Below are 23767 nucleotides of genomic sequence, written 5' to 3' on the forward strand. Positions count from 1 at the left end.
TCACTTAGTGATATACTTTTTTTTCCAAAAGGGAGTTTATCTACATAGAAAAAGGCTAGGTCAGAGGATATGATAGGTACTCTTTTAAAATCTGGAATATTGAATACTCTCTAAAAGGTTTTACCAAGTAACACTCAACAACAACCAGTAAGATACTGATTTCACTACATCCTTGTCAAAAATAATCTTTACCAGTCTGAAGTTAAAATTTATTTCATTATTATTTTAACTTGCATTTATTTAATTATGAATGAGGTTAAGAATCTTTCCAAAGGTTCGAAATCTATTTTGCTTTGTGACTTGCCTGTTTATGTCCTTTACAGTTTTCTTCCATGTTGATTCTTAACATCGCTTGACATATTAAGAAAGTTAGTGCTTTGCTGACATTTAGATATTGTTTCCCAATTTACTGATATTTTAAACTTTGCTTACAGTATTTTTCCATCCAGAAATGTTTTCTTTGTATATATCCAAACTTATCCAATCTTTTTTGTTTGTTTTGTTTTGGATTTTTCTCCATTATTTTTACAGTATTTTTCACATTTGAATTTTCAGCCAATCTGGAATTTACTTAAGTATAGATGACAAGGATTCCAGTTGTTTTTTTTCTGATAACATGTTGAATAATGCATCATTTCCCTAATTCAAAATGTCACTTCTTTATGGGTTTACCTCTGGACTCTCTACTTTGTTTATTTATGTGCCAGTTCCAAAATGTTTAAATTGTTACAACTTTTTAAATAACTGGGTTTACCTGCAGCCCTCCTCTCACCTTCTTGGCCTTCTTATGCATTGTTTCTCTGGCTATTCTTTAAAGTTTATTTTTTCAGTTTTAGAATCAGTTTGTCTAATTAGAATCTACAAATACATATAATTTTTCCTTTTATCTGATAATTATATTTACTTTTCTTCTCTAATAATTTGAGTAGTAATTCCAGAACAATGTTAACCACAAAGGCACATACCAGAAATGTTAGTAATAAACATTTGCCCAATACTTCATTGTCAACCAAGACACTGAAAATTATTTTATCCTTGCTTAATCCTCTCCCTCTCTTGTTCCCATCAACAATTATAGAAGAGTCTCAGCACTCCTCCCAAGCTATTTACACAATTCCTTCCCAACTCTGTTTTATCCTGCTACTTAAATAAGAAATTTCCTGGGCGCCTGGGTGGCTCAGTTGGTTAAGCGACTGCCTTCGGCTCAGGTCATGATCCTGGAGTCCCTGGATCGAGTCCCGCATCGGGCTCCCTGCTCAGCAGGGAGCCTGCTTCTGCCTCTGACCCTCCCCCCTCTCATGTGCTCTCTCTCTCTCTCATTCTCTCTGTCTCAAATAAATAAATAAAACCTTAAAAAAATAAAATAAAATAATAAATAAATAAATAAGAAATTTCCTGCCCTTCTCACTTACATGATCACCCAGCATCCCCCTCTTAACTTCAATGTCAGAGGCCACATCCCTTATCTGTACTCTTAATCCCATACCCTAAAGTTTCATTGGAGGCTTTGTTCCTTTCAGCCTATAAGCATATTCAGTGCTTTACTTTAGGTTGAATGGATGAGTAGCCAGTCTTCAAAGCTTTTTTCTTTCCAGTTATTACAACAGTATACATAAGAAAAGAAAGACAGGTATTCCACATCCAATAAATTGAGCTAAAATCTTGGAAATACTATTTCTTTTCACTTATCCTGCTTGAGACTTATAATTCCTGAATCTGAAAGTATGTGTTTTATCATTACTAAAAGATCCTCAGCTCTTTTCTTTTCATATATTGCTTCTTCTATTTTCTCTAATTGCTTCTTCTAGAATTCCTACTGGACATAAATTGAAGCTTTTCTCTCTCCTCTGTATCTCTTCTCTTACTTGCTCTTTATCTCTGCTGAAGTCTGTGTAATTTTCTCCAACCTGGCTTCTAGTTCACTAATTCTCTCTCCAACTGTGTCAAACTTGCCATTTAACTTTTGACCATTAAGTTTTGAGTATCAGTGACTGTATTTCTCATACATGAAGTCTTTTTTTTTTCATTGAAACCAATCTTTTATCTTTAATAATGTCTTCTTTTTCCAGATGTTTCAACTCCTCTTAGGTTTGTAATTTTCTTAAACTTTTACTTTATGGTCCCCATCTGATATTATTTGAAGTCCTTACATGTAAAATACTGCTGCTTTGGGTTTACTGACCCTTGCTCATGATTGAGGCTGAGAGAGTAGGGAAGGAATGGGTTGTCATTTTTTAATTGTGAGTTCATCCTTAGTAGAGTGTTTTCTGGAAGAGTCCTGTAAAGTATGGGTGGAGATGTTCTCTCTGAAAAGATTTTGCTTCGCTTCTACTAAGTAGTCCAGAGGTATTATATTACCAACCACAAATCACTTTTTTATGTTAACTTCTTGGCTTAGCATTCTCAGACAAAAAAATAGGTACTATAAATTTGAACCCTAAACCTGTGTAAAAGGTTATACATTTCTCAGGAGAGACTAAGACATAGAGTGGGCCCTGGATTTTTGTCTGTTTGGGGGTGAGGGCTTCTCAATTCCAGGGCCCTACCTCTGCCATATCCAAGACTTTCTCTCCTAATGGCATGTAGTCACTAAAACTAAGCACCTTGATTACTAATACTGGCAAAATGAAACCAAAAGCAAACCACACTCAGTATCAGGTTGTTGAAATTTCTCTCTGTTGCTGCCATTGCTGTTGCCCTTGTTATTGTCTGTTTTGTGGGGGAAAGGGGTGGTCGCAGGGTATTTCTCTTACTTTATTGAGAGATCAACACTACATTTAAAAAATACATTCATTATATTTTATTCAGCATTATCTAAATGTTTTATAGTGGAAGAATTTTCCAGTTATATAGTTACCAATATTGCCAAAAATAGAAGACCTGGAAATACCATACAGAAATTTCCAGTTTATAAAAATGACAATCAAAACATTCCCTTTTTAGATTGTTAGCAATCTTGACATCAACTTTAAGATACAGAATGTACTTCTCAGATTTCCTAATTTCTCACATAAACCACAAACATATGTGAGCCTGTCTAAACATTTTTGAAGCTGTTTTTATTTTCAAATTCTACTCCTCTTTGAACATTAACAGACTCCTATTTGAAAACTCATTCATTTGACCCTGCTGCCACTTAAGTCCTTTGTGCAGTTCACCAATAACCTACTGTGTAATGGCCCTTTTCTGTGTAGTGGCAACACAATTTTGAAGAAAGCTGCCTGAGTCCCATTTGTCATGGAGCTTATATCTTTTTTTTAAAAAGATTTATTTATTTATCTGAGAGAGAGAGCACAAGTGGGAAGGGCAGAAGGAGAGGTAGAATCTCAAGCAGAGTCCATGCTAAGCAGAATCCCCAGAATACCTCAGAATACCCTAGAATACCTCAGAAGGAGAAGTATAATGAAGTCATATTCACACACAAACTTGGCAGACTAGACCACTTTTTAATTATAAGCTTAATTGGCACAAAGTTCACTGAGGATACACTTTACTTTTACAAAGTCTTATAAATAGAAAAATACATTGATGCACAAAAAGATACTTTGATACCAAATTCAAACAAAGGATTTCCAAAGACAATACAGGTTATTTATCTCAATAATTAAGGATGGTTCTTGCATGTGCACTACATCATGTACATGTTTAATTGTGTATTATGCTTAAAGCCGATGGGATATGTAGCTAATTGAAAAAAGTGAAACATACAAATATTGTCTTCTTTTTAACTGCATAATAGACCATATAAAGTGCTGCCTGATACGTAGCTGTAAAATTATGATTTGCTAAACTGAAGTCTATGGCAACTTCAGAAGGCACTGTTTGTGATTAGGACCCTGCCCTTGTAATGTCTGGATCTTTTCCTTACTGGAATACACAATCCAAATGCATAGGACTCAATGACTTTCTTAGTATTTACAAGAAGTCTTCATTTCAAGGATAGAAATATATAAGATCTCATTAATCCAGCTAAGTTTTTTAAAGGAGTAGTAGGAAGGAAGTGGCAAAGAAATAGGATGGAGCACTGGGTGTTATATGCAATCAATGAATCATGGAACACTACATCAAAAACTAAAATGTATGTATGGTGATTAACATAACATAAAAAAATTAAAAAGCTATTTGAAAAACACCATGTAAAAGTAATTACTTCCATCATGGCTGTATATTTCTAATTACAGTTCTTCCAATCATTTGCCACCACAAAATACATTTATTTTTATTCTTTGTTTAAATTACAATGAATGGTAATTCTTCCTAAATAACCATTAAGCTCTTTGGAAATTTTAATCTAATTTACTTAAACCACTTTCTTTAATAAAGAAGAATTGTCCCCTATGACCTTTATAAACACCTGCCATTAAGCATATTTTAAAACTACCTTTAATTTGATATAAAGACACTGAGGCAATGCAGAGGAATCCATGACCTTGGCAAGACCCAGTGAATGAGACCCAAAGACTCATTTATTCTACATAATAAATGCCTGTGATCTAAATAAAAAATATAGGCTATTTAAGGCTTCATTTTTCTTATATTGAGTTATAACATAAATGTAACTGCTTAAATACATCTTTCTTCTACCAAATAGCAAACATTTTATGCAATTAAAATCTAATTCCTTTAATTCCACCAATGTAAAAATAAAACAAGTTGCAAATATCAATAATATAAAGCATGATGGTGAAGACAAAAGATTAGTAGTTCACAAGCTAATTAAAACTGCAGTCTGAGGATGCCAGACCAACATTATAAATATGGAAAAAAAAGAAGCTAAATGCTTACTTATCACAAATAACTTCAGCATAAGCACCAGCTATGTTCAAATGTGGTCAGCACGTAGGCCAAGTATAAACGCACAGATCACAGTGAAATTCAGCCATAAAAATCTAATTCCCTGATCCTTCAATCAACACTTTAGAGCAGTAGGAATATAGCAGGGAGCTATAAGCCCCACTTCAGTTGCTTACACTATATTAAGATACCCCTAACCTCACCCCCAACCCCTTTCCTACCAACAAGAACCTCAGTGAGCATACAATTGGTCAATCCACTTTATCCAGAGTCTACAGATACAAGCATAATTTATGCTATATTCATTTTAAAGAGACTGTTTATATAAATTAATACTCAAGGACATTGAACTGATGTTTGTGTATATTCTTATTTAACATTCAAGTGGTTTAGATGGCATTTTACAAGGTCACCCACAGTACAAGTGGGTTTTTTAATTTGGATTAAAGACTGATGGGTAGTTTTATAATTTTATCTAAGATTTTGAGTGTTAGACTCTGGACTGATGTATGTTAAGGCAGGTGATGGTATCTTTAGTCATTCTATATAATAAATGCACTCTTCTGTGGCTACAAAATCCTCAATTCTGAACCATCTCCTGCCATGGGTTAAGGTTTTATAAGGCACTTTTGGCTATATGAAATATTTCTCATAACTCTTGGGCTGAATCTTAAATATTTACAAAGCTGCAGCAAATGAATTTTAAAACCAGAGAGGTCTAAGTGGGACGGTAGAAGCAGTTTGTACATAATGCCAGCTCATCTCTCTCTGTGCCACATATATCACCCATAGAAAAGATCACAGACATGGACCACTTGAGTTACTGTGTAGCTCATTGGACTCTTCAACAGCCACAGATCCCCTTCTCCTTTTCTTCATTCAAGTGATCTGTGGAGGTGTGACCATTGGATCGGACCACTCCTTCAGGAATCCAGGATTTGTCTACACACCGTTCCATTCGCTTCATTATCAGGTCCAGGAGCGTCTCGATTGCTTCGCTTATGTTTGTCCCATTGGCAGCGCTAGTTTCAAAGTAGGGGATTCTGCAAGATGGAGACAACTCAGGTAACAACATATGGAGGAAAAAGACCGTGACTTTTGCCCTTGAGAATGCAACTTCAAAAATGAGTATAAATATATAAGACAATAAGAACACTTTACCACAGGGGCTCCTAGGTGGCTAAGTCGGTTAAGCATCTGCCTTCAGCTCAGGTCGTGATCCCAGGGTACTGAGATAGAGCCCTGCATTGGGCTCCCTGCTTGCCAAGGAGCCTGCTTCCCCCCCTCCCTCTGCTCCTCCTGCTTGTTCTCTCTCTCTCTCTCTCTTACTCTCTCTCTCTCATGAATAACTAACATCTTAAAAAAAAAAAAAACACTACCACAACAGGGTACATTAAAAAGTAAAAAAGACAATAAAATAATTGACACTGACTTCCTAATAGAAAAAAAAAAACCTCTGGAAATTTTCATTCCCATTTCACAGATGATTAAACTGAGGCTCAGAAAGATGAAGTAATTTGCCCAGTTTCATAAAGATAGAAAGTAGCAGGGCTAGGCTTTGAATCCACACCTGCTTGATTCCAGCAGAATCTTAACCATAAATTCTACTGGCTCCAAACTAATCTACTTTGTATGAGGATTTCCAAAACAAATCCCTTTGGCTTGCTGCACTTGGGGTGGGACTAACATTAGAGAGGAATGCAAGTTCACTGGCTGTGTTTGTCACTTGTCAACTCCAGGTGGTATTCTTGGACCATAAACCTGAAGACATTCTGAAATCTACAGCATCTCAGAGTTTCTCAAGGACATCAGTCTTTTGTTATACAAGTACCTTGGTGTATGTTTAATTTTTTAATAACTCACAAAACAGTTTCGAAACCATAAGGCTGCTTCTCACATAATTTTGAGAAATCAGTCTTCTTGCAGTGGGTTAGTCTTTGCAAGAGGATTAATTAACTTCCACATTCTTCCTGCTTCTTAATAAAGCCATGAAAACAGTGATAGAAATTTATTCTCTCAAACTATTGAGTTCATTTCTACTATTTAGTAAGAAATCTGACCAAAATGCTCTGAGATCTAAAAACTGCAAAGGAAAGTTGTTTGAGAACCTCAGGAGGTCCTGCAATTGAATTCAGTAACATGTTCCTTACATTTTTAGGGACTTTAAAATCCTCCGCTAGTTATTACTTTTCTTGGAGAACATCTTTGTTTTTCTGTGTTCTCCTAGCATGTTAACACTACATCAGTAACTCTGATTACAATGTCAGTTACTCTTTTATTATTTCTTGGCTGGGAGCAGCTTCCATAATGAGAGCTTTTATAGATTTTTTTTAAACTTCCTAGTGCTTTTACAGATCTTCCCACAATTGCTTAGCTTCTCATGTCACTAAGAAGCACATTAGGGGGTACACGTGTAGGAATGGAAGGCTATTTCTCCATTATGATTCTTCATGATGTCTTATTATCTCAACACTTCCTGCAGGAGCTGACAGGCCTTGCAACTGGACCTCTGCAATTCTCTCCTGCTTTAGGATAGCTCTTAAAAACTGGTTGAGGAACTTGTAATTCATTTGAGCATTTATCCACCCACCTGTGAGTCTTGCAAGACATGGTTGTTCCACTGATTCTACCATGCTCATGTTCAGACCCCTCATACGGACTCTAAAATATCTTAATCAGAGAATGGTATGCTGAGCAAAATACATGGTCTTAATGTTTTTAAACCTCCTGCCTGGCTACATCTTTGGTTGTTGTCAGTCTTCTTAATTCCACCTTCATCTGCTGCCTTATCCATAGAAGATAATGCATCTTTCCCATTTCCCTGGCCACATGCAGTATTTGATTACCAAGTATTAAAAGGGCATCCTCTGTGGGGATTTAACATCTATTTGTCGAGTACTTATGATGTTATTGAGCTAAATCAATGGAACAGTGTTTGATGCTGCCATTGTTACAGGAATACTTTGAGATTGAGAATTCTCAAAATTTCGATACTTATATTTTCTTCATCCTATACTTTCTCAACTATACCATGAAGAATCATTTAATGTCTACAGAACATTTCTCATGCTTAAAAAGAAGGCTTAATCATTCTATCACCATTCAGAAATAAATTGTTTCATGAAAAAGCAACTGAAAAACTCATCCCTCTCCCCAAGAATAGTAAGCTGAAATTGGAAATGCAAAAAGAGAGAGAGAGGAGGAGGAGGGAAGAAGAAAGGAAATAAAGGAAAGGAAGATGAAAGGAGAGGAGAGGGAAGGAGAGGAAGAAAGAGAAGGAAAGGAAGAAAGAAAAGAAGAAGAACTTTCTTATCATAGTATGCACATCTAATTTTTTGAAATCCCCTCAAAGTCCATTATAAATAGCTTTTGAATTCAAATCTTGAGCCTCATTGATTTCCTCAACTGAATTTCCATTAAGCTATTTCTACTTTCCATAGTTTTTCTCTCTCAGCTCCTGAAAATTGCCCAGTTATTTTTGAGGCATAAATGAGAAATCATAGTTGAAAATCTTTTAAAAAACAAAAATCTATGCATAGAAGTTACAAACATCTTGGACAATGGTTAAGAGCCATAACCTCTGAATCCAGGCTGCCTGGATTCAGATCCTAGCACAACTTCTTAGCAACTATATAACCCTAGCAAGCCACTAAACTCTGTGCCTCAGTTGCTTCATCCCTAAAACTAAATAGTATCAGTACCTTCTTATAAGGATTAAATGAGTTAACATTTAAAGTGTTTATATCAGAATCTGACACATATAAAATGTATCATTTTTGACATGTGTGTCTTTGATAAATTTCTTATTTCCAACACATAATAGGTTACAAAATTTTGCTTGTAATTTTGTTAACACTCAGAACACATCATCCCATAGAAAAAATGTCACTGAGTCACGGAGAGTCATAGCTCCAAGAGACCTGAGCAACATTATAAACACTAAATTCCCAAACTAGCTTACAAACTATTGATTTAATCCATAAGGTAGCGATCTACAGTACTGCCCTAAATTCTAGTACCTGGGACCATGTTTCCTTTCCTACACCAGGGATGGCTCACTCAGACCTGTCCTTGCTGAAGTGCTTCATGCTCCAAAGTATCTGCCTACCGTAAGTCCCCATCAGATTCCTCATTGCCCCAAGTGATCTTCACCAAATGCAGAGAAATGGATCTTACTTTACTGATTACTACTAAGGTATAAAAGACTGGTGCCTCTAGCAGACCTATAAGCTCTTGTCTAATATATTTACTAATCTAAGCAAGTATTTAATTGGTAGAACTTCAGGATATAGGAGTTAAGTTATAAATTTTTAAGTCACTCGTGTTAATATTGTACATCTTTTAATAAGATGTAGTTTAGATTTAGAACTCCAAATTCAAGGAACAACCTTCTCTCCTTCAAGGATATTTTCCTGCCATTTGTGAACCTCTGGGTCATGAGACCAGGAGTCTGGTTAACAATCTTTTTTTTTTTTAAGATTTTATTTATTTGTTTGAGAAAGGGAGAGAAAGAGAGCACACAAACAAGAGGGAGAGGAAGAGGGAGAAGCAGACTCCCTGCTGAGCAGGGAGACCGATGCAGGACCCGATCCCAGGACCCCAGGATCATGACCTGAGCCAAAGGCAGATGCTTAACCTACTGAGCCACCCAGGTGCCCCAACAATCTTAATCTTTAGACTAATCATTCAGAGTCTTCTGAACACCTGGGGTAATGCGGTTTTTGTTTCTACAAGAATTAGTGAATACTTGAGTTCACTCTACTCTGCTCTCCACTCTTTAAGCTGCCAGAGGAGAAGCAAATGAGATCCACAGAGAAGACCCTGAAGTAAGACTTTCCACAACAAAATGATGCTCCAGAGACAGAATGTGCCTTTGTGTTCACATTTGAAAACTGGACTGTTCAGCTTGTCCTAAGGGCAAAGTAGTCTAGAGGATGGAGTTAGTACTATTTTATGTCCACTTTTAGAAGATGTTCACTTTTAGAAGGCATTTGGGCTACATTATCCGAACACTTCTCCATACCTGTAAAGTGGGTAACAGTGGTTCATGGGGCCATGGCAAGGAGGAAATGAGATAATACATGTTAAGGACTTAGCACAAGCCTAGTGTCCAGCAAGTGTTCAATAAATCTTAATCTAATGGGTTTTTTCCTTCTCTAAAAAATAATATTCTATTTTTCCTAAAACTTACTAGGCAAAAATTTAGTAAAATTAGCTTAAATTCAAGAGGATCAACTGTCCCCCTTTTTAACCACAGAGAGTGATACTGTTCCTTCTCTCCACATGGTGGTGCTAACGTAGCATTACTAGGGGCGGTATTGCCAAACCTTTGGAAAAATCCTGTGCAGCTAATTGTGATATCAATCCAAAAATGACCACTTAACAGCTGTTTGGAATGCATGCAGAACACCAATTTTGGTACATTTTTCAAAAAAAAAAAAATAGATTAATCACAGATTTTAAAATAAATGAGCAAAATGGCAAACTACTTCAAATCAATGATGGGGGGGTATTATCATCATTTATAGTTTTTCACCAGGGTATCTATATCCTGCTTATGCAATAGGTCAGGATCCACATCAAGCTGATTTCTATTATTTATTTCCACAAAACCAGAAGATCCTAGATTACAGTAAGAAGTTGTCAGGAATGAAAACAAGTGTATTTGATGGTTCTGTCAAATGGTTCTAGATATTTGGCTCACATGTGGATCCAGATATTATGGAAAATTTTTTCACTAAATTAAGATAGGAGTCTCACTACTTTTCATAGTCTGTTGAATGCTAAATGAACAAGCACTTACAAGAAATGGCTGGTGTATTGACTGTTTCAACCTAGGAGACTATGCCAAATGAAATCTAGATCTTCCACTGAGTTGTGTGGGGTTCTGAAAATCAGTCTTGTATGTTTAGGTTTAGCTTATGTGTGTGGTTTTAAAACATGCCCACCCAATGATACACCATTATTTCTTACGTGAAGGAAGGAGGTCATAAAGTATGCAAAGAATCAAATTATTTGAGATCAAGCTATTCATGCCACATTTCAGCTAGTTCAGACTAGATAGGACACTGAGGATTCTGCTGAGCTAAGCCACTTGAAACCCAGAAATGGTCTGTACTCATATTACTAATGTAAATAAATGTTAACACATTCTTTAATCCAGAAACTCTTGAGCACCTTCCTCATCAATAGCCAGCATCCTTTAGTGGGGAAAAAGTCATCTTAAACTTGCTGCCCTTGAAAAAGTAGATCTTAAAAGTTCTCATCAGAAGAAAAAAAAAAAAATGGGGGCGCCTGGGTGTCTCAGTTGGTTGGGCGTCTACCTTCAGCTCGGTCATGATCCCAGGGTCCTGGGATCAAGCCCCACATCAGGCTCCCCGCTCAGCAGGGAGCCTGCTTCTCCCTCTCCCTCTGCAGCTTCCCCTGCTTGTGCTCACTCTCTGTATGTGTGTCAAATCAATAAATAAATCTTTAAAAAAAGAAAAAAATTATAACTGTATATGGTGATGGATGTTAACCAAACCTACTGTGGTGATCATTTTGCAATATATACATATATCCAATCATTACATTGTACACTTAAAATTAATACAATGTTATATATCAGTTATTCTCAATTTTAAAAAATGTTCTACCCATTCCTTTGTATAGCACATGAAATATGTACACATTCAATTATTATGCTTTCATCATATTCACAATTTTCTGTATTTCCTTCAACTCAGAATCAAAAACGAAAGGCTTGTAATGACCACCAACTATCCTCTGTGAAAAAAGAAGAGTGGGAGGGCATTTAGGTGCAGCTATTTTTACTCACCAAGTCCTTGCCTGCCCACTTATGGCTGGCACTCCCTCAGTACCAATCCCAGTGTCCCTTCCCAGACTATATCACAGCTGATTTAATCAATGTGAGAGAGAAAGTATATCCTCCTTCCTCAAACATGGATTTTCCAGTGATGAGTCATTAAGCACACCCATGCATGGCACAGTAGACAACTGCTTCATATTCTGTGCATAATGATTTATTCAACTATACTGTCAAGGAAAGTGTCTGCCAGCATGTACACCTGTGACTTGCACACCAATGGTTCTCAAAGTGCTGTCTTCAACCACCTGCAGGAGCAATATCTGGGAATTAGAAACATAAATGTCTGGGTTCCACCCCAGATATAGTGAATCAGAAATTCCCCGGGAGCCAGAGTTCAGGTGATTTTGATACACACTAAGGTTTGAGATCCAATAGTATCACCTCAAAGAGGAATGTTGCCAATGCTGGTTCTGTTTGCTCTTCTTACATATTTGACTTTGTAGCTATTTTTTAAAGTGTTTTGGCAACAGTGTAGCCCATCCTCATTTTGACTGGCAGGATAAGTTTGGACAAACATTTGTTTTGCTCCTTTCTCTGACTTCATTGACAATCTTCAATATAACATACTAGAAAACATTATTTTGCCCTTGTTCTAGAAAAACCTAAAAATTACAGGGAATTAGAGGTTAATATATTCTTAGTCTACTAAGCATAAAATTTCTGATATCCTTCATCATACATTCAATTCACCCTTTCCATTTTTGGCTGCTGCATGAAAGTCTTATTCTCAGATTTATTTGTCCTCACAGATTTATTTTCCATATTTGTATTATAACATGTTCTTTATTAGGTTTGCAAAATTTTTCTGAGACATAGTCTTTCATTCTCCAAGTGCATGTATATTTAAGAGAAGCACTATGAACCGATGACTCATTTTTAGGTACTGGGGAGGAAAGGGAGCACAATAGTAACAAAAAAATGCAAATTTATCAGACAACGTACAAATGATACGAAGATGTGCCATTAACCATACTCTATTTTACTACTATTAGCATGGAGATGAAGTGATCAACATAGCCCTTTAGTACATATGCAATCAATAAAAATAGTATTAAAAATGAAAAAAAATCTGTGAAAATAATCATTAAACTTATATGTCAAATTTGTGAAATGCATATGCACTAAACTGTTTCTTTTTGCTTCTGAAATTGCCAAACAGCCTAGAACTATATTTTTTAAAGATTTATTTATTTGAGAGAGAGAGCAAGTGTATGTGGTTGGAGGGGGGGGGAGGGAGAGAGAGGATCTTAAGCAGGCTCCATGCCCAGCAAGGAGCATGACATGGGGCTTGATTTCACGACCCTGGGATCATGACCTGAGCTGAAACCTACAGTTGGACACTTAACCAACTGAGCCACCCTGGTGCCCCCAGAACAGTATTTTATGCTTCCTAATTCCTAAGGAAATTCTGTTTCCATCTCTTTCCTTTCTTCTCCAATAGATTCCATTATCTTATCTGCTAATCCCTTCTCTCATTTTAACTTAACTCAGAAACCTGAGATTGAGCCCCCCTTATGAAGTACTCCCCAGAGCTTGTGAGCTGGGCACAGATGAAAGACAATCCCTGGCTCCCCAGACTCCGCCTATAGACAGAAGGCAATGCTGGGCTCTTTGCTACCAGGAAGGAAGTGGAATCCTGAGAACCAGAACAGAAGAAACAAACAAGAGGCTGAAGAAACCCAGTGGGGGAAGAAGTCTATCCTGGCTCCCCTCCAGTACTTGAGAACATAATTGTTGGCTCTAGCTAACTCCTCTAGATACCCTATTTCTTTTGGCCTCACTACCATACTTCTCAAAAGCACAGTCTAGGTCCATGGTTTCCATTGCTTCATCACTTACTTCCTTCTCACCCCCTTGCAACATAGCTCCCCAGCTCCAGTTTCGACACTTCAGTATTCTCTGTGGTATCTGGCCTCCCTCTTTCCTTCCTACCACATTATCCAAGTGCCTCTCAAGAGTAGAAAAGCATATCAGAATCGCCTGTGGGGCTTGGTCAGCCTCCACCTCAGAATCACTACTCCAGGCCAATTGTGTCAGAAGATTAGAAGTGAGGCCCAGATCCAAGTATTTGCTAAGAGCTCCCCAGGTACTTCTAACATAACAATCATGTGGAGAGCTTTTGAGAGACACCAATGCCCAGGCCCCCACCTGCGGAGGTTTTGTGACACGTCAACTTGGTTAGGTTGAACAACATTTCTGAGAATTTCCTTTCCAGTTAGGGTGGATCGCAGGAGAGGTTTGGGGGAGTTTGGGGAGTGGAAGTGAAGCAGCAGACTTTCCATAGCTCTCATACATCACTGCTGACCTGCTGGTTCGTCTGGATGGCATAAACTAGCAACCAGATCTGTACCGGCTCCACCTTCCCCAAGATCCTCCTTCAGTTTCTCCAACTCCTCGGCCAGGTGCATGTGCTTAGCCCTTATTCTCTAGGATACCCAGACCATCCAGGTCAGAGGCAACAAGCACGGAGGCAGGTTTCATTCTGTCATTGTGGGTCCTAGCTGAGTGTCCTCTAGTCCTCCATCAGTCCAAGGAAGAACAAAGCAGTTTGTCACACAATAAAAAGAGAATGGCCCTCCTCTGGCTTCCTTGGATTCTGCCTAAAAACCAGGGCCAGTAGCTGGGTAACATCCCCTATCTCTCTCTCTACCTTCCCTTCCTTCTCAACTTCACTTGCTGCCTCCCACTTATATTAAGGGTAATTAATATATACACATTTGAGTTCTCATTGTCTTAGAGGCAGAAAGAAAGTAAAGCACAAATTCCTTTGTAGAGATACCCTTGACATTTTAATAAGCAGCAGCTAACCCCTTCTTTCATGTCCAATTAATGTTACTGTGATCCTATTCCCAGAGTTCAAGGAAGAAGACAGTATTTAGATGATTCTCCACCACAAAAACAGAACCTAAACCAAGGGAATTTCTATGCTCTCCCAGCATAGAAATTTCAAAGCCGATAGGCCTTCTTGTATGCTGGGGCTCTCTACAGCCGCACATGAACTGGCTTTGAAATTTTCTTGCTGAATAGAGAGAATTTTCTTACCCCCTGCATCTCCTACTTGCATCTTGGGAAAGCAGCCTTATATAGTTAGGGCATTTGCCCTCAAAGGTGTCTTTAAACACCAAGAGATTGAGAAAATGGAACGGAAGCATGGCCCTCACCCAATGTTTTTCCTAGGGTTCCCACTATCACATAATATTAATATGTAAAGTAGGTATTTATACTTCCCGAGGCCTACATCTGAGTGTGTTGTTTCAATTTTTTGCGTTTGGATCTTCTGTTATCCATTGTGCTAATGTTTGAATTGGGAATGTTTTCTCTAGATTTCTCCACAAAAGTACTCACCCATATTTCTCTGCAAGTCCTCTTGCTTCCTCCTCTTTTACTACTCTCTGGTCTTCCAGATCACTCTTATTTCCACAAAGCACTATATCTGGGTTTTCACAATATGCATGCATTTGTAGCTGGCCTGTAAGAAAAATTATTATAGGTAAATAATATGTGTGTGATCAATGGAGAATATATGCAAAAGTGCTCTGGAAACTCTAAGTGGATGTACAGACATAAGGAAATGATATAATGCTTTCAAAGCATCAGTAACTTAATCTGTAAAACTGAATGGATGGGACAGAGATGTAAAATTATCTTTAAGGACATATCCCACCTTATTTATATCAGAGAGGAATAGGAGAATTCGCCAACCCTCCAAAAGTGCACGCGTGCATGTGAACGACCATTTGCACACACACCTGTGGTATTTTTCTATTGAAGGCCATTTGAAAAAAACTTGGAGAATTTTTAGTTCTTATTGCTAATCATAAAGTTGTTTTTCGTATAGTGTCTCCCCATAGCAATATTTTTAAAAGAACTGTCTTCCTATGAACTAGCGTGTTTCCATCTGAAATGTTTTCACATTTTTCTATCATCTAAGGCAGAATCAATTCAATTAAAATAAGATATATGATTAAATGAGAGAAAACGTAGAATAAATAGGAAATGACTCTGTCACCAGAACTAAGGGGAAGCAGAAGACTACAGTTCTTATTCCACAGCTTTTATTTCTTTTCACCTGAAAACCTGTAAATAGGCACACTTTTTTTTTTTTTAAGATTTTATTTATTTATTTGAGTGAGAGAGAACGAGAGACAGAGAGCAGGAGAGGGAGGAGGGTCAGAGGGAGGAGAAGCAGACTCCCCGCCGAGCAGGGAGCCCGATGCGGGACTCGATCCTGGGACTCCAGGATCATGACCTGAGCCGAAGGCAAACGCTTAACCATCTAAGCCACCCAGGCGAATAGGCACACTTTTAAAAAACAATTAAACAGGAGCGCCTGGGTGGCTCAGTCATTAAGCCTCTGCCTTCGGCTCAGGTCATGATCTCAGGGTCCTGGGATCGAGTCCTGCATCCAGCTCCCTGCTCCACGGGAAGCCTGCTTCTCCCTTTCCCACTCTCCCTGTTTGTGTTCCCCCTCTTGCTGTGTCTCTCTCTGTCAAATAAATAAATAAAATCTTAAAAAAAAAAAAAAAGCAATTAAATAGAAAGAGCTTCACTAAGCTAAATAGTTTAACCTCCCAAAGAAGTATTCATCACAACCCATAATGAAATTAAAGCAGCCCAAACTTTCACAATAAGACATAGCTCAAAGTTGGTATGGCCTAATTTATTTTTATCATGATTAACGAAAAAAGTGTTGACATTTTAGTTCCTCATTACAAAGTCATGTTCATTATATCTTATCAAGAGAAAATCTAATCAGCAAGCATTCACTGATCATTAACATAGGCCAGATACTTGGTGCAGAATTTCAGGGCCCTGACCTTTGCCCTCAAGGGACAACTGGGGAACAAGGCCTGCATTGGCAAAACCAAACTGTGTAGGTTTCCAATAACTGCCATGTGCTTTCTTTTCTCCAGGCTGGTACACATGCTGTCCCCATGTGCTTGAATACCCAATGACAACCTTCCTTCCAGGAATCCCCACCCTTCTTTTAAGACTTGCCTCTCAGTTACCTCTACGGTGAAATCTTTCTGGTCTCCAGAGTGGCTCTGTGCTCTATTAACCCCATATATGTCCAGTGTCATGATTATGAGCATGAACTCAGAACTGACTGTGTCCAAGACTGAACCCTGGCTCTGCTGTTTACTAGCTGTGCGGCCCTGAGAAAGTCATTTCCCCACCTGTAAATGTTAATAATGAGGGTCCTTACTTCACAGGGTTAAGGTGTGGATTAAGTGAGTTAATGCAGTGATTCTCCAGGTAAGGTCCATGGGCCTTACCCTCACCAGGGAACTTGTTAGAAATGCAAATTCTCAGGTTCCACCCCAGATCTACTGAATCAGGAATGCTGGATATGGAGCCCAGAATCTGTGTTTTAACAAGCTCCCTGGGTGATCCAGATGCACACTCCTACTTGAGAACCACTAAATTAATATGTTAAAGCATTTAGAAGTGCTATGTAAGTATTACCATTAATGACGTTTAATAGTATTTGTTTATCTTGGAGACTCCGGGAAGTGTGATTATTGATTTTTCCTTTTACTTCTTCCTTCCTAATTTTTCTACGAAGACTGAATTACTTATTTAAAAAGTAAATTAATCAATTCTTTAAAAAAAATCTCACTAAGAAAAAGACACATACATAAATAACTACAACAACCCAGGGTGGTATGTGCTAAAAATCCTATAGGTAGTACAAAATATAATAGCAGTTACGAGGAAGGAAAACATTTAATCCAACTACAGTTACAGAAAAATTCATGGAGCCCATAATTTGCCAGATTTTAAAGAATAAGTAGAACTCTAACCAGTTTTAAAAAGGGAGTGGGTGTGGAGGGAGTGGGTGTGGGGACCGCTTTTCAGACAGGCAGAATAATAGGGATAAAAATATACAGGCAAAAACATGTAAAATATATACCTGTTGGGCTCTTATACCATTCATGTGAGGCTACAGAAACAATGTTTAGAAATTCAGGCTTACTTTAAAGTTTCTTTACAAAATAGGCTGCCACTCGAGGAATAACTATGGGCATGACTTGTCCATTCTCTGAGCTCTAGGAAGACAGATAAGTGAATACAACACTACCTGATTCCTTTCAGATATCAGATTTAGGCAGAGAAGACTCAGCTCTCGGTTCAGTCTTCTGAATTCAGCAGGGTTCACCTTTGGGCTTGCATGTATCCCCTTCCCAAGGAGCATGGAGAGCTTTGGAGTCAAGAGAGAACTGACTGCCAGGGCAGCTCTGGAGAAGCTAAAAGGAGGGTGCAGACCTGCTCTCCTCTCCCCAGGCCAGTCAGGGCCCAGGAGTCAGCTGCTTGTTTAAGAGGCAACAGTGCCTTTGTTTCCACAAAAAAGAAGAAATGAATAATCCCTGTAATATTCAAAATGCTAATAAGCAGAGGAAAAATAAAATGTATAGACAATAAATTGTTATTCCTAATTAAGATTTGATATTATTATCTCTGATACTGAACACTAACTTTTTTCTTTTTTTAAAGGCAGGTTGGGGAGAATACTTTCCATTGAAGATATGAAATCCGCAAAATGTGTAAATTTTCTCTACCTAATTGCACTATAAGAATTCTTTTACACTATAAGGATAACAAAATAAAATGCATACATTACATATAATTTCACATAATTTTGTTATTTATCTAATCAGCTAAAAAGTCCAGATAGGCAAGATTTATCTGTCTCAGAGTTTCCATTTCTATCTGTGAAAAGAGGTGGGTTGATGATTTCTCAATGCTGAGATTCTATGAGCACATCTCTAATAAGAATCTTACAGTGTTTGGGGTGCCTGGGTGGCTCAGTTGGTTAAGCGACTGCCTTCAGCTCAGGTCATGATCCCAGGGTCCTGGGATCGAGTCCCACATGGGGCTCCCGGCTCAGCGGGGAGCCTGCTTCTCCCTCTGACCCTCTCCCCCTCATGCTGTTTCTCTCCTGCTCACTCTCTAATAAATAAATAAATAAATAATCTTTAAAAAAAAAAAAAATCTTACAGTGTTTGATTTAAAGTCTCAGAACTTGTTAGAATGATACAAAGAGGAGGATGATGAGCAAGGGCTGAGGATAAAGGACTAGACATAGCCACCATCATTCAGCTTTAATCAAAATAATGAGGTGTGCGACACAGGCATTAAACCAAGTGAAGCCCAGTGAGCATAACTAAATTTGAGGAACCTATACTTAAAAGTATTAAATAGCTCTTCAGCCCATAATGATCAACTTAGTTAAGAAAGGGCATAAAAGGCTACTGAACGGAAAGCCAAACTCCACGTCCTCCAACAAGGACAGGACTACTCTTCAAGGCCCAGAGTCCTCATCCTAAAATAAAGACACACCATCTGTCTGAATCTTCACCCAGGGTGCTTGTGAGGATCAACTACAAAGTATGTGAAAATGCTTTGAAAAATCACAATGCACCATATAAATTACTTATTTAAAAACCCCTTAAAAATAAGGTTTTCTACTATCAAAACCACAGCCAATGACCCCTTCGTAATACCAAAACACCAACTTATTTTTAAATAGTAGGTATTTTTAATAAGTATTTTCACTTTAAGGATTTGGATGTTAAGAATTTAACATCACAGGGGCGCCTGGGTGGCTCAGTCGGTTAAGCGTCTGCCTTCGGCTCAGGTCATGATCCCAGGGTCCTGGGATAGAGCCCCACATCGGGCTCCCTGCTCAATGGGAAGCCTGCTTCTCTCTCTCCCGCTCCCCCTGCTTGTGTTCCCTCTCTCGCTGTGTCTCTCTCTGTCAAATAAATAAATAAAAATCTTTAAAAAAAAAAAAGAAAAGAATTTAACATCACAGGCTTCCCCAATAGATTCTCTAGGTTTGCACTAATACAACTAATAGAGAAAAATGTACTTTTGCAAATTGTTATTTGATGAAGTGGCAGGATCTTTTTTTTTTAAGATTTTATTTATTTATTTATTTATTTGAGAGAGAGAGAGAGAGAGCGCGCACATGAGAGGGGGAGGGCCAGAGGGAGAAGCAGACTCCCCGCTGAGCAGGGAGCCCGATATGGGACTCGATCCCGGGACTCCAGGATCATGACCTGAGCCGAAGGCAGTCGCTTAACCAACTGAGCCACCCAGGTGCCCTGAAGTGGCAGGATTTTAAGTGGCTGCTAACCAACCATTTAAGAGATTAGGATCTCTCCAAAGAGCCAAGATGAGGGTGGGCGTGTGCGCGTGTATAGTTCTGGGGACCACTTTTGCCAATGTAATTTTAGAATCTTCCATGATGGGGTCCTTCTGGCAACTGCTCTGGCCTTAAAAGGAGAAAAGGAAGCTCTGAGTACAGAAGAGACATGGAGCCAGGGGTATGATCTACTAAGCCTTCAGATATTTATGTCTATGTAATAGATGTATTAAACCCTGGATGATATGAATCCTGATAGCATACAATAGGCAAACAGATACTTAGAGATTTAACTTTTCTGGGCCTCTGTTTCCTTATCTATAAAATGGGGATAAGAGCATCCTCTGTTTTCCACATGTAAAGTGCTGCCACGTGCCTACAGGATAAGAAGTACCCAACAAACCAAAGTTAGTATTACTAGGAAAAACAGAGTATTTCAGTAATCTTTGCCCCCAAAGTAAAATCTTACTCCTTTAAACAGCATTTTTAATAGTACTAGGAGCTCCTCCAAAACAACTTACAACAGAAGTAGAATTTCAGAGAGCACTGTATTGTGGGAAGGGGGGAGTGGGAGACAGGGAAACAATAGCACTTACTTATCCAGTTTCTGACACTGAGGAAACTTTGCTCATTTGTCAGATCAAAAAGCAGAAGAAACCCCATAGCATCTCTGAAGAACGCTGTTGTCAAGCTACGAAACCTAGGAACATAAAAGCAGATTGGTCATCTAAATCATGGCCCCACTCCTGAAATATAAAACTACCAATAGTGCCCTCGGCCTCTTCCAATAATTCATCAGTAACAAATTAGGTATTTAATAATGTGCCATTGTTTCTAATAACTTCATATTATATATGTATATTGTATCTCTTAATTACATAAGATTTAGCAAATTATGCTATCAAATGGATATCTAGAGCCACAAAGAATATTTAAAAATATACTGAGACTTTATAAAACACCAACAATTATCAAAAGTTATATTTGGAATTCAATCTTACAGAGAACAAACTGATGGCTACCAGAGGGTAGGTTGCGGGGGGGGGGGGGGGGGTGAAATATACAAAGGGGATTAAGAGTACACTTATGATGAGCACTGAGAAATGTATGGAACTGTGGAGTCACTCTATTGTATACCTGAGACTAATATAACACTGTACGTTAATTATACTGGAATTAAATAAAAATAAATAAAAATCATCTCTGTAAATTTTCAAAAATTAAAAAAACAAATTGGATGATGATATTCCAAAAGTATATAAGACACTTATTTATCACTTACATAAGTTTATATGTTAATGGACCATGTGATTTGAAAAATCAGACTGCTGGACAGGGACCCCAAGAACTGGCTCATGATCCCTTAGTCTCAGTCAAGAATTTACTTAATTAGGCCCAAAGCAATGGTTCTTGCTGTATATGTTTTCTTTGTCTCTAGAAAGTTCAGCTTGACTTGATGTTACAATGGGGTCCATGACCTTTTAATTTTAGTCTCTAAAGAGGTCTCATAACTCTGATAACCATTTCTTTGGCTTTAAGGTGGGAGTAGTATTGACTCAGTCTTATCCTTTCTTGGTACTCTCTCTTCCAAGACTTTATCCTGCTGTCTCCCACTCTCTCTCCCTCTAAAGGTCAGTTTCCACTTTATTTTATTTTTATGTAAAGTCTGCAACTGACAGGCATAGATTCCAGGGAAGAAAATACTGGTATGAATTTGTCATCTAATCTGTTTAAATTTTCTCAAATATTTCTAATCAATGTTTTTACAAGAAGAGTCCTTATCCTTTAGGAATATATACCAAAGTAATTATAAATGAAAATATCTGATAAATGGAATTTGCTTTAAAATAATTTGTGATTTTGGGCTCCCTGTTCTATGGGGAGCCTGCTTCTCCCTCTCCCACTCCCCCTGCTTGTGTTCCCTCTCTCGCTGTATCTCTCTGTCAAATAAATAAATAAAATCTTTAAAAAAATAAATAAAAATAAAATAATTTGGGGGAGGGGTAAGAAGGGATAGAGGTATACATGAAATAAGATAGGCTACAAATTGATGACTACTGAAACTGGGAAATATATACATGATTTTATTATACTATCCTCTGTAGTATATATATTTGAAGATTTTCATAATAAAAAGTTAAAAAACAGAACACTTCAGGGGCACCTGGGTGGCTCAGTTGATTAAGCGTCTGACTCTTGGTTTTGGCTCAGGTCATGATCTCAGGATCATGAGACTGAACCCCGAGTCAGCCTCCGCACTCAGTGGGGAGTTTGCTAAAGTTTCTCTCTCCCTCTCCCTCTGCCCCTCCCCCACCCTGGCTCACTCGCTCTCTCTCAAATAAATCTTTTAAAAAATAAAAACCAAACAGAATACTTCAAAGAAACTGTGAGAGAAAACAGCAGCTATAACTAAAAGAAATTTCATATCAAGATTTCATGTGACTTATTTTGATCAAGCAACTTCTAACCATATGAGTTAATTCCAATCAGATTTTCTGTGAGGTTTCCATAATCAGGCAAGAATAATGCAGGTAATTCTGCAGTTGTCTTTGTGGCTGTGTAAATAGCTAAAGTAAATGGAGAAAAGTGTATAAATCTTAAAGAACAAGAACAAGAAGAAAAATGAAGGAGGAGGAGGAAAGACAAAGGAAAGAGGAAGAGAAGAAAGGAGGAGGAAAAAGAAGGAAGAAGTAAAAACTCCATAAGTAAGATAGTCTATTTTGAAAAGGATTCATTTTTCCCTTGACCTTGTATGAAATAGACATCATTATCATTTCAGACTGATAAATTTCCTGCTAATTTAGCAGCATGTCTTATCTAGGTGCAAGTCAACTAATCAGCTGGCCTTTTCCTGCTCAGGAACTGTGTGAAGGGCATAGCTGGTTTTTCCCTTTCCTCCAGTAAGGAACACATAACTAAAGATCTCATACCTCTCCTGCCCTGCCGTGTCCCATAATTGCAGGTGGATTCTCTGACCTCTGCCAATGGTTCCATCTGGTCCATTGGCTCTGTACACCTAAAATAGCAAAATGAAAGAGAAAAAGAAAACTTTTGAGACTGATGAACTCTTCCCATTTTTCTCTTCAGTACAACTCCCATAAGCATCTAAACTACTAAAAAATCCCATCTGGAATACAACCTTATTTGTATGTTATTCCAAATAATTGTCTTTGGATAATATAATAATTTGTATTAAAACATATATACCTTATATATTTTTATAAATATATTATGAAATATATACATAACACATAATTTGTATAAAAATAATCTGCTCATCTTTCCTCAAAGTTCCCTCAGGTCACTAGTATTTTTCCCAATCCCATCTTTAAAAAGTACTCTAAAGCAATTTTATAGGTAGGACCTCTGAAGATCTCTTCTTCCATAAAAGCAATGAAACACTGGCCAAAAAAAATGTCAAAATCCACTTTTTCCAAACTCTGAAAATTAACAAAGAACCGCAATGTCCCAAGAAGCATCCAATCAAGAAAAATGGCTGAATATCAGTAAAAACAGTAAAATTTGTGCTGTTTTAATTTATCCTATTCCCATCCCACTCTTCCCAGCTCATCAATAGCCTTGAAAACCAAGAGATGCACAACTATAGTAGCTGTGAAAACAATCAGTTCACTGGGCAGTGAAGGGAGTGGAGGCAAAACAGGTTTGAAACTCCCCAAAGTCTCATCTCCAGAGTACTGTCTGAAAGTTGCCTGTAAAGCTCCATTCCCAGGCCTTGACTTGACCTTGCCAAACTCAGAGCTTGCTCTATGATAATAACCTTACCCTTAGGGCATTTGTTGAAAACAATTAGCAGCAATTATTTAACATCACAGCTACCAAAGGCAGCAATACCAATTGGGGCTAACAAAAGCCTAACCAAAAAAACTTGAAGAAAAAAAAAAAAAAGGAAATGAGACGTCCATAGGGAGATTTGAAAAGCTCCAAAATGTTCTTTG

At 37.9% G+C, this 23767-nt stretch overlaps 1 protein-coding gene across 1 annotated transcript in view; it reads right to left on the reverse strand.

Annotated features, from left to right (window-relative positions):
• Positions 1-3429: 3429 nt before the first annotated feature.
• The window catches only part of RAB27A (RAB27A, member RAS oncogene family), a 72581-nt gene continuing 52243 nt past the window's right edge, over positions 3430-23767 (reverse strand). The window contains exons 4-7 of the mRNA XM_021693823.2: positions 22742-22827; positions 20408-20511; positions 15008-15131; positions 3430-5837 (exon numbers count right to left, since the gene is read on the reverse strand). Coding sequence (XP_021549498.1) covers positions 5639-5837; positions 15008-15131; positions 20408-20511; positions 22742-22827 — 513 coding nt within the window. The 3' untranslated portion in view covers positions 3430-5638. The remainder of the gene's footprint in view (positions 5838-15007; positions 15132-20407; positions 20512-22741; positions 22828-23767) is intronic.

Source organism: Neomonachus schauinslandi, chromosome 9, assembly GCF_002201575.2.
Source record: "Neomonachus schauinslandi chromosome 9, ASM220157v2, whole genome shotgun sequence".
Classification (NCBI taxonomy): Eukaryota; Metazoa; Chordata; class Mammalia; order Carnivora; family Phocidae; genus Neomonachus; species Neomonachus schauinslandi.